Source organism: Eleutherodactylus coqui, chromosome 10, assembly GCF_035609145.1.
Source record: "Eleutherodactylus coqui strain aEleCoq1 chromosome 10, aEleCoq1.hap1, whole genome shotgun sequence".
In the NCBI taxonomy this organism is placed as follows: Eukaryota; Metazoa; Chordata; class Amphibia; order Anura; family Eleutherodactylidae; genus Eleutherodactylus; species Eleutherodactylus coqui.
In genome coordinates, this window is record NC_089846.1 from 29,018,677 (window position 1) to 29,032,831 (window position 14,155).

The window sequence follows — 14,155 nt, forward strand, 5'->3', positions numbered from 1 at the left end:
ATAATTAGAGGAAACATACGGAACCTCAATAAATGCGGCCACTTCTTGAAGTACAAGATTCCATTCCAACTGGTCTTCCGTATTGAAGCGATGCGTATAGTCTTCAATTTCATCTGACAGCTCCTAAAAAAGGTATGAATACACTGTGAGACAACATGGTACGCAAGAAAGATGTAACGTCATTGAGTATAAACATAAAAAAACCTAAATAAATTGACCAAAGCATTCATAAGGCTGCTCCTCCAAACTACTGCATGACAGTGTACATAAAAAGTGATATACTCCAAGTAAAAGGCCGTGAATCACTGAAATGCAGAGTTCAGAGCCCATCAATTACCTTGACTAGGTCTTTAACAACATCCATTTTATTGAGCAAGAGGCAGACGACAATAAAGCGAGCGTAGTACCGCAACTTCTTTACAACCAGCTCAGGTCTGCAAAAGAAGAATTACAGTGGTTACTTCAAGTTGGTGTAATCCTGGAGCTCTTCTTTGAAGGAAGTAATCAAGAAGAACATGACAACCGTACAGAACACGGCTTTATGTAAAGGCGGCTGTACACGGGACAACCATCATCTGAACAGTTCCTTCAAATAGTCATTAAACCCTTCCCTCCCCATGACGTAAGGGTACATCATCGGAGCGGGGTACTTCCTGCAAAATGACGTACCCATACGTCATAGGGATAGCGCGAGATCAGACAGAAGTTCTGCCATGCCTTATCACAGCGATCATCAGTGCTGTGCTTTAAGTCCCTCAGAGGGACACAAATAGTGTTAAAAAAAAAAAAAAGGTAATAAAAATGTACAAAAAAGAAAAGTGTAAAAAAAAAAAAAAAAGTAACCTGCCCCCCTTTTTTGTGCTTTTTCTCATATTAGCATAAAAAAAGGTAAAAAAAATTAAAATGGCTCATATTTGGTATTGACACGCCCGTAACGACGTGTACAAAAAGTTACACGCTTTTTATTTTGTACGGCAAAAAACGCTAAAAAATAGAGGCAAAATGCTAATTTTTAGCATTTTGCCTTCCAAAAATGCAATAAAAGTGATCAAAAAAGCCATATATTCCCCCAAACGGTACCAATAAAAACTACAGCTCGTCTCGCAAAAAATAAGCCCTCACAGAGCTCCGTACATAGAAAAATAAAAAAGATACAGGACTTTGAATGCAGCAATTTAGAAAAAATAAAAGATTTCCAAAAAAAGATTTTTATTGCAGAAAACTGGAAAAACCTAAAAAAAAAAAAAAGAATTTTGGTATAGTTGTAACCGTACCAGCCTGCAGAAAAAACTACAGTTCACCACGCAAAAAACAAGCCCTTATACGGCCGCGTCGACACAAAAGTAAAAAATCGTTGTGTCCTTAAGCCCAAAATAGGCCATGTCCTTAAGGGGTTAAGGTGTATAAACAACTATGTACACAGATCGATTGCTCACTTTCGCGATTGCTGAATAAATTGCCGGGAGCATGTACACGGGCCGAAGTATAATTTGTTAACCTGTTAGGGTGAATGAAGTTCTTTGTCGGGAAGTATTTGAAATTTCGAGTTGCCCCATGTAGAAGCATCTTAGGGGCCAGTTCACAGAGGCGTATTGGCGCAACGTCGTACATGCGGATTTTTTATGAATGTAATACGCGGTGCTGAATTCTAATTGGTTCACATTGGAGTATCAAGACGAGTGTATTTTCCATGTGACTTTCGATGGCTTCCCCAAGCCCTGTGCCCCTTTGGCTGTCTCCGCGGCCTGTTGGCTCCTCTCGGCAGCTGAAGATGGATGCATAGACGTCTATAGGAGGCATGCTGTCATTGTTTTTGTTGTTCTGGTTTTTATCAAGTTTAAGCAAAGCCAAAACTTGTCACTTTGAGGCGGGACCTTTTCTTTACACCAAAGAACTAAGGGGGCCGACAGTCATCCCAGCACCTATTGCTTCTGTGCCATCACAGCGCTGATGACCGCTCAGTAAACGGAGGTGGAGCGGCCAGAGAATTCTTCCAGCCTACCGCCTCCACCCATAGTCAACAGGCAGTCAGTCATAGACACACGATTGCGTTCACACGGGCTGATGGTCGCTTGATTTTTATGCCTGCTTAAACGGAATGATGGATAAGCTAGCAAATCACTCGTCTTTCAGTCCCTGTCAACATTTACACGGAACGGTTATCGTTCAGAGTCACGTAATTCAACGATAACCGCTCCGTGCGATAGGGTCGTTATCATAGGACAGTAGGTTTCTAAAAAATTAATTAATTAAAATTTCTACCCTGTATAAGCAGGCAGCTTCAATAGGTAATGGGCTATGAAGAGTTACAAAAAAATTTATCTCCTAGGAGTCGAGATTGGATTGCATGTTTAGGCCTCTTTCACACGAAACACGATATCGCCGCTAGAAAATCACAACAATATCGCATCTGTGGTCTGTGCGATACTGCTGGGTTTTCTTGCAGCAATATTGCGATTGTGTCGCTATAAAGTCATCTTTTTCTAGGATTTTTGGGGTGGAGGGGGCACTAAAATATACCCCCTACCCTGAAAATAAGCCCTAACTACATAAAGTTTTTATAAAAAACAGATACATCACCTAACAACCGCTGTTCACTTCGCCGCGTCTTCTCTGCAGGTCCCCGACACTTGCTTGTAGTTTTCTCTCAGCGTTTCCTGGTCAGGGGTTCAAATTCTCCGCCCCCAGGGAGTGCTGGCTGTGATTGGTTCATCGAGCGCTGGTTCTGATTGGCTGAGCCGCGCTGTTCGAGAACCATTCACAGCCAATCAATGAACAGAAGCCGTTAGGTGATGTATGTTTTTTTTCCCTTTGTTTTTTGATGCAGCTAGGGCTTATTTCAGGGCTTTTACAGTAGAATTTCCTACTGTAAAAGTTGCATTGCACCACATGACAAAAAAACGCAAGTAGCGGGCATATCTAGCAACCCGAGATTTTTTTTTAGTCTCGCAATATCGCAGGCTACAAAACATCGCGTGCACCTAGCATGTGGTGCGATGCTCCCACCGGCCCCATTGAAAACAATGAGTCGCGAGGGCACGCCCACAACTAGGACGTGTCGCGACTCCAAAGGAATGCTCATGTTAATGCGACATTTGTGTCTCACAACGCACAAACCTCACACGGTTTTCTCGGCCTTGTGAAACTAGCTTTATACAGCATATTTATTACGCAGGGCTGTACATGACTTGATATTCTCATTGGGGTTCACAGCCCAAGTTCACCGATTAGTAAATGTTTTTGTAGTGCGGGGAAAAACCAAAGAACCTGTGATAAACCTATGCAAACCGGGGAGAACATACACACTCCATGCTGATGTCCTTGGTGGGATTTGCAACCAGGATCACAGCACTGCAAGTCAACAATGCTAACTAAGGGTGTACCTAAAAGCTCAGGGGCCCGATGCAAACGTTCAGCGCCCCCCCCCCCCTTCATCTGTACCCGTACCCATACCTAAACCATACTAATTTTAAAAAACATGATCTAGCCCCTTGGCGTAATATTTCTAAACATGACTCATTTCCTGGACTATGTGAAAATCTGCAGCCCCTTAGGCAGCTTTCACACGGCCACAAAAATCACACGAGATTTGTGCATTGTGAGACACACATCCCGCACGAATAGGAATCCAATTCTTTTGCATTAGGTCATACACATGAGCGATTTTTTTTCCCCCCCGCATCACACGAAAATATCACGGCATGTCCTATCTTTGGGCGTTCCCTTGGAATGCCTCGCATCGCCCATTGTTTATAATGGGGCCGATGCAGCACCGCATGGTGTACGAGATGCATAAGAGTGTGATGCAAGGTTTACCTATTGAAAACACTCTGCGATCTTCCGCCATGGCTAAAAGCATTGCTACTTCCCCAATGTGATGCGATCTGGCTTTAACACAAAACCCCTCACACCCGTGGGGACACTGCACACTGGCAAGCGTGAAATAGGGCTGAGTTTCACGGCCCAATATCAGACTCATCCGTGTGAAATCAGCCTAAGGCAGGCTGCACATGGACAGATTTGCATGGCGGAATCCGAAACTAGCATCCACCTCCGGATTCTGCAGGCAGATATCGCCCATTGTAGGCTATGGAAAGGCATTTTTTCCTGTAGATGAGCGGGAATCAATTGTGATTTTCCGCTCGCGCAGGAAAAAAAAAATATCGCAGCATACTCTATTTCAATGCGGATTCCGCACGGACAGCCCGCATTGAACTCAATGGAAGCCATCCAACCCACGGCCCTTCTGAAATGACATTGCAGAAAAGAAATGACAGGTACGGTCAGGCGTGGGGTCAGATTCTGCTGAGGGCTTCCGCATGCAGAATCCGACCCGGCTGTGTGCAGACAGCCTAGGGCTGTGTTCATGTTTTCTGTTGCAATTTTTTTAACCACAATTAAGGAAAGCACAAAAAAAACCCGGAGATTCCATCACAGATCCAGCACCAAATACCGGGGGGAAAATAAAAAGCACTGCATGCAGCGCTGTCTGATTCCATCCACAGACAGAGCCGTTTGGCGGCAGGGATTCCCCTTTCCTGCTCCACAAATGGAACAAGAGAGCGGAATCCCCCAAGTGCAGATGTGAAACAACCCAAAACTGGTTATTTTCTGTATAAAATTATGTATGTACAGCTGGTAGAATTTATACATCTTGTTTATAGTGATATCAAGTAAACTGGGCATTGGGTATGCCAGCATGGTCTATATCACTATATACAGGCTGTACATATATAATTATATACATGAGATCTCCAGGTTATATCAGCATGCTCCAAATCACTATATACAGGACATGTACATCTCCGGTATATTGCGATATGGAGCATGCTGGTATAACCTGGAGATCTCCAGTATATAATTATATATGTACAGCTGGTATAACTTATACTAGCTATACATATTTAGTTAGGTACATTCCCTTCTCTACTCACCTCTGCAGCAGTGTCCGGACAGCCTGTAAATTAAAGTCCAGGACCTTTGATTACATGACCGGATCACATGACCAAAGTCAGCTCAGGTGATCCACGTTGCTATGCAACCAAAGGTCCTCTTGCACTTTCATTTACCAGCTGTGCAGGCGCTCCAAAGTAGGGAGGGAACCTGCACCCTCCCCCTGGTGATCGCTGGCTGGCAGTGCACTGATAGACTGCAGTAAAAGTGGTCACAGCTGCAGTCTATCGGTGGGAGAGCTGCGTGCCGAGGGACTCTGCAGCCTCTAATTGGCTGCCGGCTCCCTGGGTAACACCCCTCCCCTCTGAGTGCGCTGACCTATAGGCACTGCCTCCCCGCCTCTTCTCTCCCTCAGTCCTCCTGCAACCACACACTGTCTGCCGCGTGAATGGTTGCACTGTCGGCTGCAACCATTCACGCAGCCGACAGTGCAACCGCCCTGTAATGCACATAATGTGCATTTTGAATATTGCGGGGCCACTAGTCCCCCTCAGTGCAGGGGTACGGTCCCCACTGCGACCCCTCACTGTATGCCAGTGATGCTAACCACCGTACTGCCCCAAATTAGTTGAGTTCATTTGAGAGTGGAGTGATCTGAAGAATCTCTACCGGGTCACTGCCTTTCACAAAAGAAAAAAAGGTGGGGGCTGATGAGAACAGGTCCCATTTAACATACTTAGGCGCCTCTGCCTCACATGGAGTCCATCTTTTGCTTTGGAAGCCAACAGGGATTCTCCTATCTTGGAAGCCTTGCAAAATAACTCCCACATGTAAAGAGTGATTCCAATAATATATTAATTGGAACTGCTAATATTGTGGTTCCCGAACCTAGTAAATAAGATCAGTTTTATGTTATATTTTTTGTGTAGTGTTATTTTTCTATTCTTAAGGTGGTTTTCGGAGTCTAGGATATTGATGATCTGTCCTCAAAACTAGGTCGGCAATGAGCGCTGCAGCCTGTTCAGGCCGGTAACATCACGTTTATTTGTCACAAGGCCTTTGAGCACCTAAGCCCCATCCAAGTAAATGAGACAGAGTTGCTAATACTTGGAACAGTTGCTACAAAATATACATGTCTGTGCCTGGCATCCAAGGAAGAGTCCGCAGCATTCGCCCTCCAGCAGCAGCCTTTTCAAACAGCTGATCAGTTGCGGTCTCGGGGGGCAGACTCCCACTGATTAGATAATGATGACCTATTCTGAGAAGAGCTCATCAATATCCTAGTCCCAGAAAAGCCCTTTAAGTTGTGTCATCTGTTCATGGACACATAAGATAAATGGGAACACAATATAGCTTTAGGCTGCCTGTCCACGGGCGAGTTTGAATTGCGTTCCCCGTGGCGATAATCCGTCCGCGGGGAACGCAGTGAATGCTCTCCATAGCGTTGCTATAGAGCATGCAGCCCCCGTCCACGAGCGGAGAATCACTGCGATTCTCCACTAGCGGGCAGCAAATCGCAGCATGCTGCGATTTGCCGCGATCAGCCCATCCGTGAGATAAGGCTGACCGTGGAGATCCGCCTGCAGGCTGTGGACAGGCAGCCTTAAAGAGAAATTTTTTCCCCTCAGTTGTCCCGTATTTTTTTTAATTTATTTATTTTTTTAAGACTTTATTTTCTCTTTTGCCCAATCACCTATCCCCTAAACAAAGCAGTCTTGTCGCTTGTTTGTCACAGGGATATTGCATATACATAGCTATACCAGAAGTCTGAAACATGTAGCTATATAGTCATATCAAACAGTGACGAGATTATACGCTCATTGTAAAAAAATAAAAAAAATCAAGTACAGTACCTAGGAGTTATTGGTATTGAATGAAACTTTTGTATGCGCGACTGGAACACTGATATAAGCAACTAGCTGATATACCCAGCTTCGACTGAGTTAACTTGGTACAGGTGTTTACAAGGAAAATTTTATGGAGTCATGGTTACTTCAGAGGAACTCAATATGTATACACATACAGGAGCGTTAGATTCTCCTCAGACTGCATGTAGCGATGTCCCTCTGCAGAATGTGCCACCCCTCCCACTCTCCTCACCTTTTACCCTTAAAGGTAACGCCCTAATGATGTACAATGGGGGCAACCTTCGTAAGGTAAAGCGCATAAAAGCAAAGGGATTAACTCAATATCTTCTTTATTAATTAAATCACAGCTAGCACAAATAAAGGCCCATTTAGACACAACGATCATCATTTAAAATTCACTCAAAAGTCATCTTTTGAGCGATAATCATATCTAAATACGCCCATCTTTCAGTTTTCTGACGAACGACGGTTTTCAGTTCTGCTTGAAAACCATCATTCAGCAGAACAGCTGATAAGCAGAACCTTAGGCTGTGTTCTGCCTGGGGTTGAGCTGATAACAGAAGATTGCTTTGTTTCAGCTGTTCTCAGTCCTGCAGAACAGCTGATAAGCAGGATCACACACTGTCTGCTGTCCATGGTGCTGAATTCTACAAGGGGAGCTAGAGATTACATTGTTTTCTCTTAGCTGCCTGTGGCTAAACAGTGGAGCTAATTACAGTGCTCAGACCTCCTGTTGAGTTCTGAAAGAGCTCCCAGAAGCTCATTTGTATGCAAATGAAGCTGATAAAGTACTGATAGTAAGTAATTAGTGCCTATTAGCACTTTATGCAAAACGATCGCTGATCTATAAATCTTTTGAAAGATTGTCTGTGTGTGTAATTGGGCCTTAACATGTTTTGGGGACACAGCCCCTTCTACAGAAATGGCCAAAAAGAACACAGGGAAGTTACTGGATATTCATGTCCTGTACTCTCAGGAAAGAAGGAATGGTAAGCTCTGTCAAAAGTCTCATCACCCTTCAACTGCATAAGTACCTATAACTGCGTCAAGGGTTTGCCAAGGTTCGGGGGTACTAATAAATTTCTTGAACTCAGAGGGGGCAACCACCGGCTTCAAGGACCCAAACTGAGTCTGAAATGCATGTCGAAGCTTGAGATAGAATAGAAGACTAACATGTGCAACCTCAAAGTCATCTCTAATCTCTGCCTGCGACAGGAACTCAAATCATCTGAAAAGAACATGAAACAAAAATTTGATATCCAGTTTTGCGCAATAGGCCGCACACAGGAATGAAGAAATGTTGAGGGAGGTGTGGATTCATCCATAAAGGACTTCTAGGGTAAAAGGAGGGGGCTGTGGAGGACTTTAAGTTCAAGACACATGAAAAAGGGGTAAACTTAAGGAGATATATCATTTTTAAAAAGATTAATGTGACCTATCCATGACAGGTGGAGATGTTGCCAAGATCGCAGGTACTGCTCAGCAGTTCCAAGAGGCTCCATATTCAAAGTGGTGAATCTTCTGACATTTCGAGAAACTTTGAGTATTTAATTTGTTGACCATTTGCATCGACACTGGTAGTGCAGATGTAGGACCATAGTTAGGAGCCAAGGGAAACATGAAAGATTTAGACCAATTGACCCACAGGTCCAAGAAAGCTCCAAAGTCCTCAATCAAACTTAAAAGAGAAGCCAGAGAAGGACCATCTTTCATATACAGTGAAATTTTCTCCACCATTGAGCTTCTAGGCAAGCCCCTAATCAATAAAGCCTGTTAAAACTGCCAACTCCTTTGGTTCAATAGCCAGTACGAACAGCTTTGGAGTCAAAAGGGCAACCCTGAATCGTTCTCCTTCCAAGACTGAAGGAGCCCGAGATACCAAGAGTCGCATTCACTCTGGCACTGGGCGATTCCTACAACAAAACTTTTCCCGGGCCAAAGTTTAAGTTATAAAGAAGAACTTTCAAGCATTTCCATTCAACGGAATCAAAGGCTTTACACGCATCAATCGACAGTATAAATCCAGGAGAAGAGTTCTCTTCCGCTACAATATTAAGATGTAGATGCTGTATATTAATATCAGTAGATTTGCCAGGCATAAAGCCTGTTTGATCAGGGTGGATCAAAGCTAGAATAACCTTATCCGATCGGATTATCGTAAGAATTTGAACATTAGAATCATATCGGAAAATTTCTCTGTTAAATTCTGAGACAAAAAGGGTCCTTCACGGATTTCTACAGGACAACAACATGGGCCTTCATGCATAGACTCAGGTAGATCCACTGAGTTGGGATACCAAGCCGCTTTAAAGAGCTTCCGGAGGAGGAAGGGGTGTCTTAAGTATGGTATAGAAAAAAAAATTGCAACAATCACAGTGGTCCATATTTTTGACTGCTGATGGGTCAAGAACTTTTCGATGCTTTACGAATGAGCTTGTAGGTCAACTTCCCATCACATATTCATCCTCCTCCCCTGCATTTTTATCTGTCGTGTGGAGTTATTCTCATGCCCACGAAAGCCTCTGCAGTAATCTATCCTGACAACCAATGTCAGCAGCTTAAGGGCCGCTGACTGCAAGGACTGACAATGAGCACAAAACCTTCACGGGGGCAAAAAGCTTCATACTTTTAAAACTGACAAGTGGTACTTAAAGCAACATGCAGACTGAGTGGGCCGAGGTCCAAGACAAATGGTGAAAACACAGCAATGTGAGAAGGCAAACCTAATATGATGAAACCTTTGTAGTAACGATCGTATGATGTTCCAGGCGTCACTTAGGATCTACTTTTGGCCCAATCCCTCAGGTCCTTTGTCACTCCATTTTAAACCCCAGAAACAGAGCAGTTCATGACAGTCTTTACATTCTCATAAAATTGCCATAAAATACATTTATTGCAAATCCCACAGACTATCATGGAGACAGACATGCTGATATATAGCCGAATCTCTCCTTCTCTTTGCAGCCCTGTCCGATGGCTCATGTAGATAATCAGGAGTCACAGGACTTTCTTCCTAGACATGTGATGGCCCAGAAGTGGGACCCTCACTCATAGATTTATGACCTACACTACTGAGTAGAGATGTACAACTGGCAGTGAAAAGTAGTCCACGATGCCAGTCTCTGCAGCCTCAACTATCAAGCTTGTCTGCTCACATGTATTTTCTGTAAGTCTGAGAGAAGAAGGCTGGCAAACAGGTTGGGAGCAAGGAAAGGCAAGTATTAAAGGTGCATTCTATGGGCCCTCATATAGTGGAGGAATGGGGGATGCTCCAGATAGGAATAGATAAGAAGTGTAGTTGGCCATACATAACTGCGGCTATCTTCATTGTAGTTTATAGGAGTACTAAAACACTTGCCTAATTTGGTAAGTCACAAACTATTGAGAGTGAATGATGGAGACTTATCAAAGTGCAGAATGGAGAAGACCACCGTTTCTCCTTATGGGTGCGAGTCATGGAAGAGGAACCTGCAGAGATTTATGTCATATACTTCCAAAATGCCATAGATATCTCAGTTGGCAATACCTCTTAAGGCGATTCTGCTGTTTTCTTGAATAGGAGGAAGCAATTATAATCACCTGCTGCTAGTTGCCTGTACTGATGCCCCTACGATCTGCAGGTTCCCGGTTCTGTTTTCAGCTGTCCAAGATGGCTGATACAAGTTTTCAGACTACCTAATCCTCACAGTGCATTGGTAGTGTTAGACTACTAATGCCCTATACCAGCTCTCCAATTGGACAAAACTGGTCACGTGATGAGCATTTGCCAGAGAGCAGTGCACATTGTGCGTTAGGTAGTTAGAAAATTGCAGCGACCATTTTGAACAACTGAAAACAGGATACCAAACCAGTGGATTGGAAAGACATTAGCATCAAGGACAGCAGGTAATACACTCTTACCCCCCCCCCCCCCCCCTTCCCTTTTGTCCCAGGACAAACTTTTGACTCGAAGACATAAGGTTGCTTTAAGTTCTATTGGTATTGGTTCAGACAATGTGGCCCTCGGACTAGAAAAGGTTGTGCAAACCTGCTGTAGAAGCAAAGAATGTCTCATCTGACAACCCATTTAAAGTACCGAGAGGAGCAAGAAGGCTCGATAATACTCAAATTATATATTTTCCGATATCTTGGGGCTCTTTTACATGGCACAGATGCCCAACAGGTCGTCCCGGCGATAGGCATTCCTGTATTTTCACACAAGAACGATAATCACTAGTGAATGAAGGCGGAGGGTGCCGGGGGTCCTACAGGCCGGGTCGGGAATAGTTTGGGAGAGCCCGCCTCCATTCACAGTAGAAGCAGGCAGTCGCTCATCAGTAAACTGTCTGTGGACACGGGCCGATCAGTCATTTAACTTTCTGGACACAAAAACTCAACAAATGAAAAGCAAACGGATTCTCGTTCAGTCGGGGCATGCATTTACAATGAATCATTCAGATTTCAGCTGGATGCAGGAATCTGAATGATTTATTGGCTCTTAATTAAATATGTACACCACCTTCTTTGCCAAAAAATTGGATATTCAAAAATCAGAATTGTGTGTGCAAGATTTATACATATCAGAAAATAGTTCCAACAACCACCTTTAGAGGGCAATAACTGACGTACTCCAAATAGGTTTGGGAAACCTAAAAAGATATCAAAATCAACAGATATGAAATGCGTGGCGATCAATAAAATCTCACCTTGACGAAACATGGTACAAACGGAGATTGCTGAAGTTTTATGCTAGGTAATCCATTGACATTTAAGCGACGTATATTTATTTTTTTTTACGGTAAAAAAAGGTTGCGTGAGGGTTTTTTGATTTTTTTTTCCATTGAAGACGTGTCCTCAATAGATGATCGCAGGGTCCACCGCTCAGCACCCTGCCAATGAGACAATTAACGGTGCCACTGTCCACTCTTTCCATAGTTACAGTGGTACCACTAATTGGCTCATTGGCAGGGATCTGAGCGTTGGACCATGCAATCATCTACTGATGACACGCTGACCATAGCGCAGTAGCCTGGGTTGGTATAGAACATGTGGCTTTTGCTTAATTCAAATGGGAGCGGGGCCTGCAATACCAACTGGGGGATCTTCTCTGGTCAATACGATGCGTTTCCTCAGCTTTCCATTTTTACTGCAGCACTGGTAATAGGCTGATCAGCGGGGATGCAAGAGGTAGACCCCTGCCGATTAACTATTGATGGCCTGTCATCAATAGAAAAAGAATTAAATAAAAATCAGGAAAAACCAGAACAACCCCGTAATGTAGTGGACCCTTAATTAATCCACAAACAAGAATTGACATTCATATGTACGCTTCTGTATTATTGCAGTTTATTTTTTTCCCATTCTCAACTTGAAAAAAAAGTTAAAACTATTTAAAAAAAACAAAACAAAAAAAAAAAAGAAGAAGAAAACAATCAATGCAGCTACAGTTTCATAATAAGCAGGTTTCCATGTCTTACCTATCCTCTTTGGTGACCTGGGAATAATAAGACCGATGTCTAATTGCAGAGTAGAAAGAGAACGCTTCATTAAGGTAACTTGTCTCTGATGTACGAAGACTGAAAAAGAAGAAAAGTTTTTTTTTACACTCATATGTCTGCATAACCCAACTGTACATACACTGAATAGACACTATTAGAGACACCAGCCCTTTCATGATGGGAGCTTCCCCGTATGGAAATCAGACATTCCAAGAACAGCATAAAATCAAGGGACAAGTTTTCTGTGGATCAATTTCAGTGGGAATCCACATAAGAAAATCCAGCGACCTATGTCACTTTCAACGAGGCCGGGTCATTAGCGCTGGACTAACCGGGACCAGGATTTCATACATGGTAACCCTTGTGGCATTTTCTCATGCAACAGTGTAGAGAGTAAAGGGAGAATGTGTGATCGAGAATTAAAAAAAAAGAACCAGCAAAAGAGGATCCTGTGGAATTAAACAGCTAGTCAATGGAAGGGGCCAGCGAAGGAGGTTCAGAATTGCTGACGCAGTGCTGGTGCTCCAACTATAACCAAACAGACAACTTTTAACTCCTCAGCATAGACTAACACCCAGCAGTTCAAATGCAGTGCTAACTAAAAAACAAAAAGCAGCAACCCCCCCCCCCCCCAAATTGGATCACTTAGTGAACCAGTTGAAAACATTGCCTGGTCAGATGATCCAGATTTCAGTTGCACCACACTTTGTCTAACAAAGGGGTCTGCTGCCTTGAATCCCTACCGATCAGCTGTTCACCAAGCAAATATGCTTGTGTGCTGAGCTACTTTCTGCAGGATAGCTCTGTTCCCACTGCAGTAGGCAGGCTTGGTATTACAGGCATTGAAGTGAATGGGAACTTAAAGTGTAATACCAAGTCTGGCCACTGCAGTGGAAATGACATTGTTTGCTTCCTACAGAAATCAGTTCAGTGCACAAAGTACATCAGTGTGGCCAACAGATAATCAGTGGGAGTCCCGGCTGGTAGACCCCCATTGATCTACTATTGATGACGCAATCTAAGCATAGGCTAATAGTCTACAAAGGCACAACCTCATTAAATTAACTAATTAATTTGTGTCATTAATTATCAATTAGTAGTATTAATAAATTAGCATAATTATGCATTATTTTATTGTGAGTAGAGAAGAATTTGTTTTATCTTCTATGTGCTGTGAATATAAGCTGTCAACTGGACAGGGTGGGCGCTCTCTCTCTGACTCACCATCGGACCCCATAATGCAAAAGCGAAGTGCTAATGGTTGTCATGGCAGCCCTGGGCCTGATGGTTTGCAGGGCCGCCATGTGTCTGACTATATAAAGCCCTTTTTGTGGCAAGGCTTAATATGTGAACATTAAAAATACAATATACTGCAATACTGAAGTATTACAGTATATTTTTGAAGCAATCAAATGGTCAGAGGTTCTAGTAAAAAAAAAAAAGGTACTTTTTTACAAATACAGCATAATTAAAAATACTCTCTTCCCACAAAAGTAAATCACCGGGGCAGAAGGGTCTACTACTTGTAGAGAAACTACTTCACAGAAACAGAACCCTAAAATATAACTTTTATTAATCTCCTATATAAAAACCAGAGCTATGAATTAACTAATAAGGGGCCCCTATAGTGGGCTCACCCGAGTTGAAACAGTGAACCCTCACAGAGAAATTAAGAGAAGGGGTCAAAGCAACAAGCGTAGTATATCAAACAATCATGGTCCACTATAGACCCCAAAATTTCAATAGAACAGAATTATGGATTTAATCCCAATGAAACAAAGTTATAGGTTAGACAAGTTTCTATTGGACATCACAATTCATCAGAAACCATGCAAGTCAATTTAATATAGTAACTAGTCTGAAGTAGAATTGACCGACATCTAGATACCAAGTGCCAGGCGCTTCTAATGAGCACCA

At 43.1% G+C, this 14,155-nt stretch overlaps 1 protein-coding gene across 2 annotated transcripts in view; it reads right to left on the reverse strand.

Moving 5' to 3' along the window:
• Nucleotides 1-14,155, reverse strand: part of SCAI (suppressor of cancer cell invasion) — a 165,033-nt gene that overhangs the window by 46,290 nt on the left and 104,588 nt on the right. For both annotated transcript variants that reach the window (XM_066580748.1, XM_066580749.1), the window contains exons 5-7: nucleotides 12,218-12,316; nucleotides 338-434; nucleotides 25-123 (exon numbers count right to left, since the gene is read on the reverse strand). In XM_066580748.1, the coding sequence (XP_066436845.1) occupies nucleotides 25-123; nucleotides 338-434; nucleotides 12,218-12,316 (295 nt within the window). The remainder of the gene's footprint in view (nucleotides 1-24; nucleotides 124-337; nucleotides 435-12,217; nucleotides 12,317-14,155) is intronic.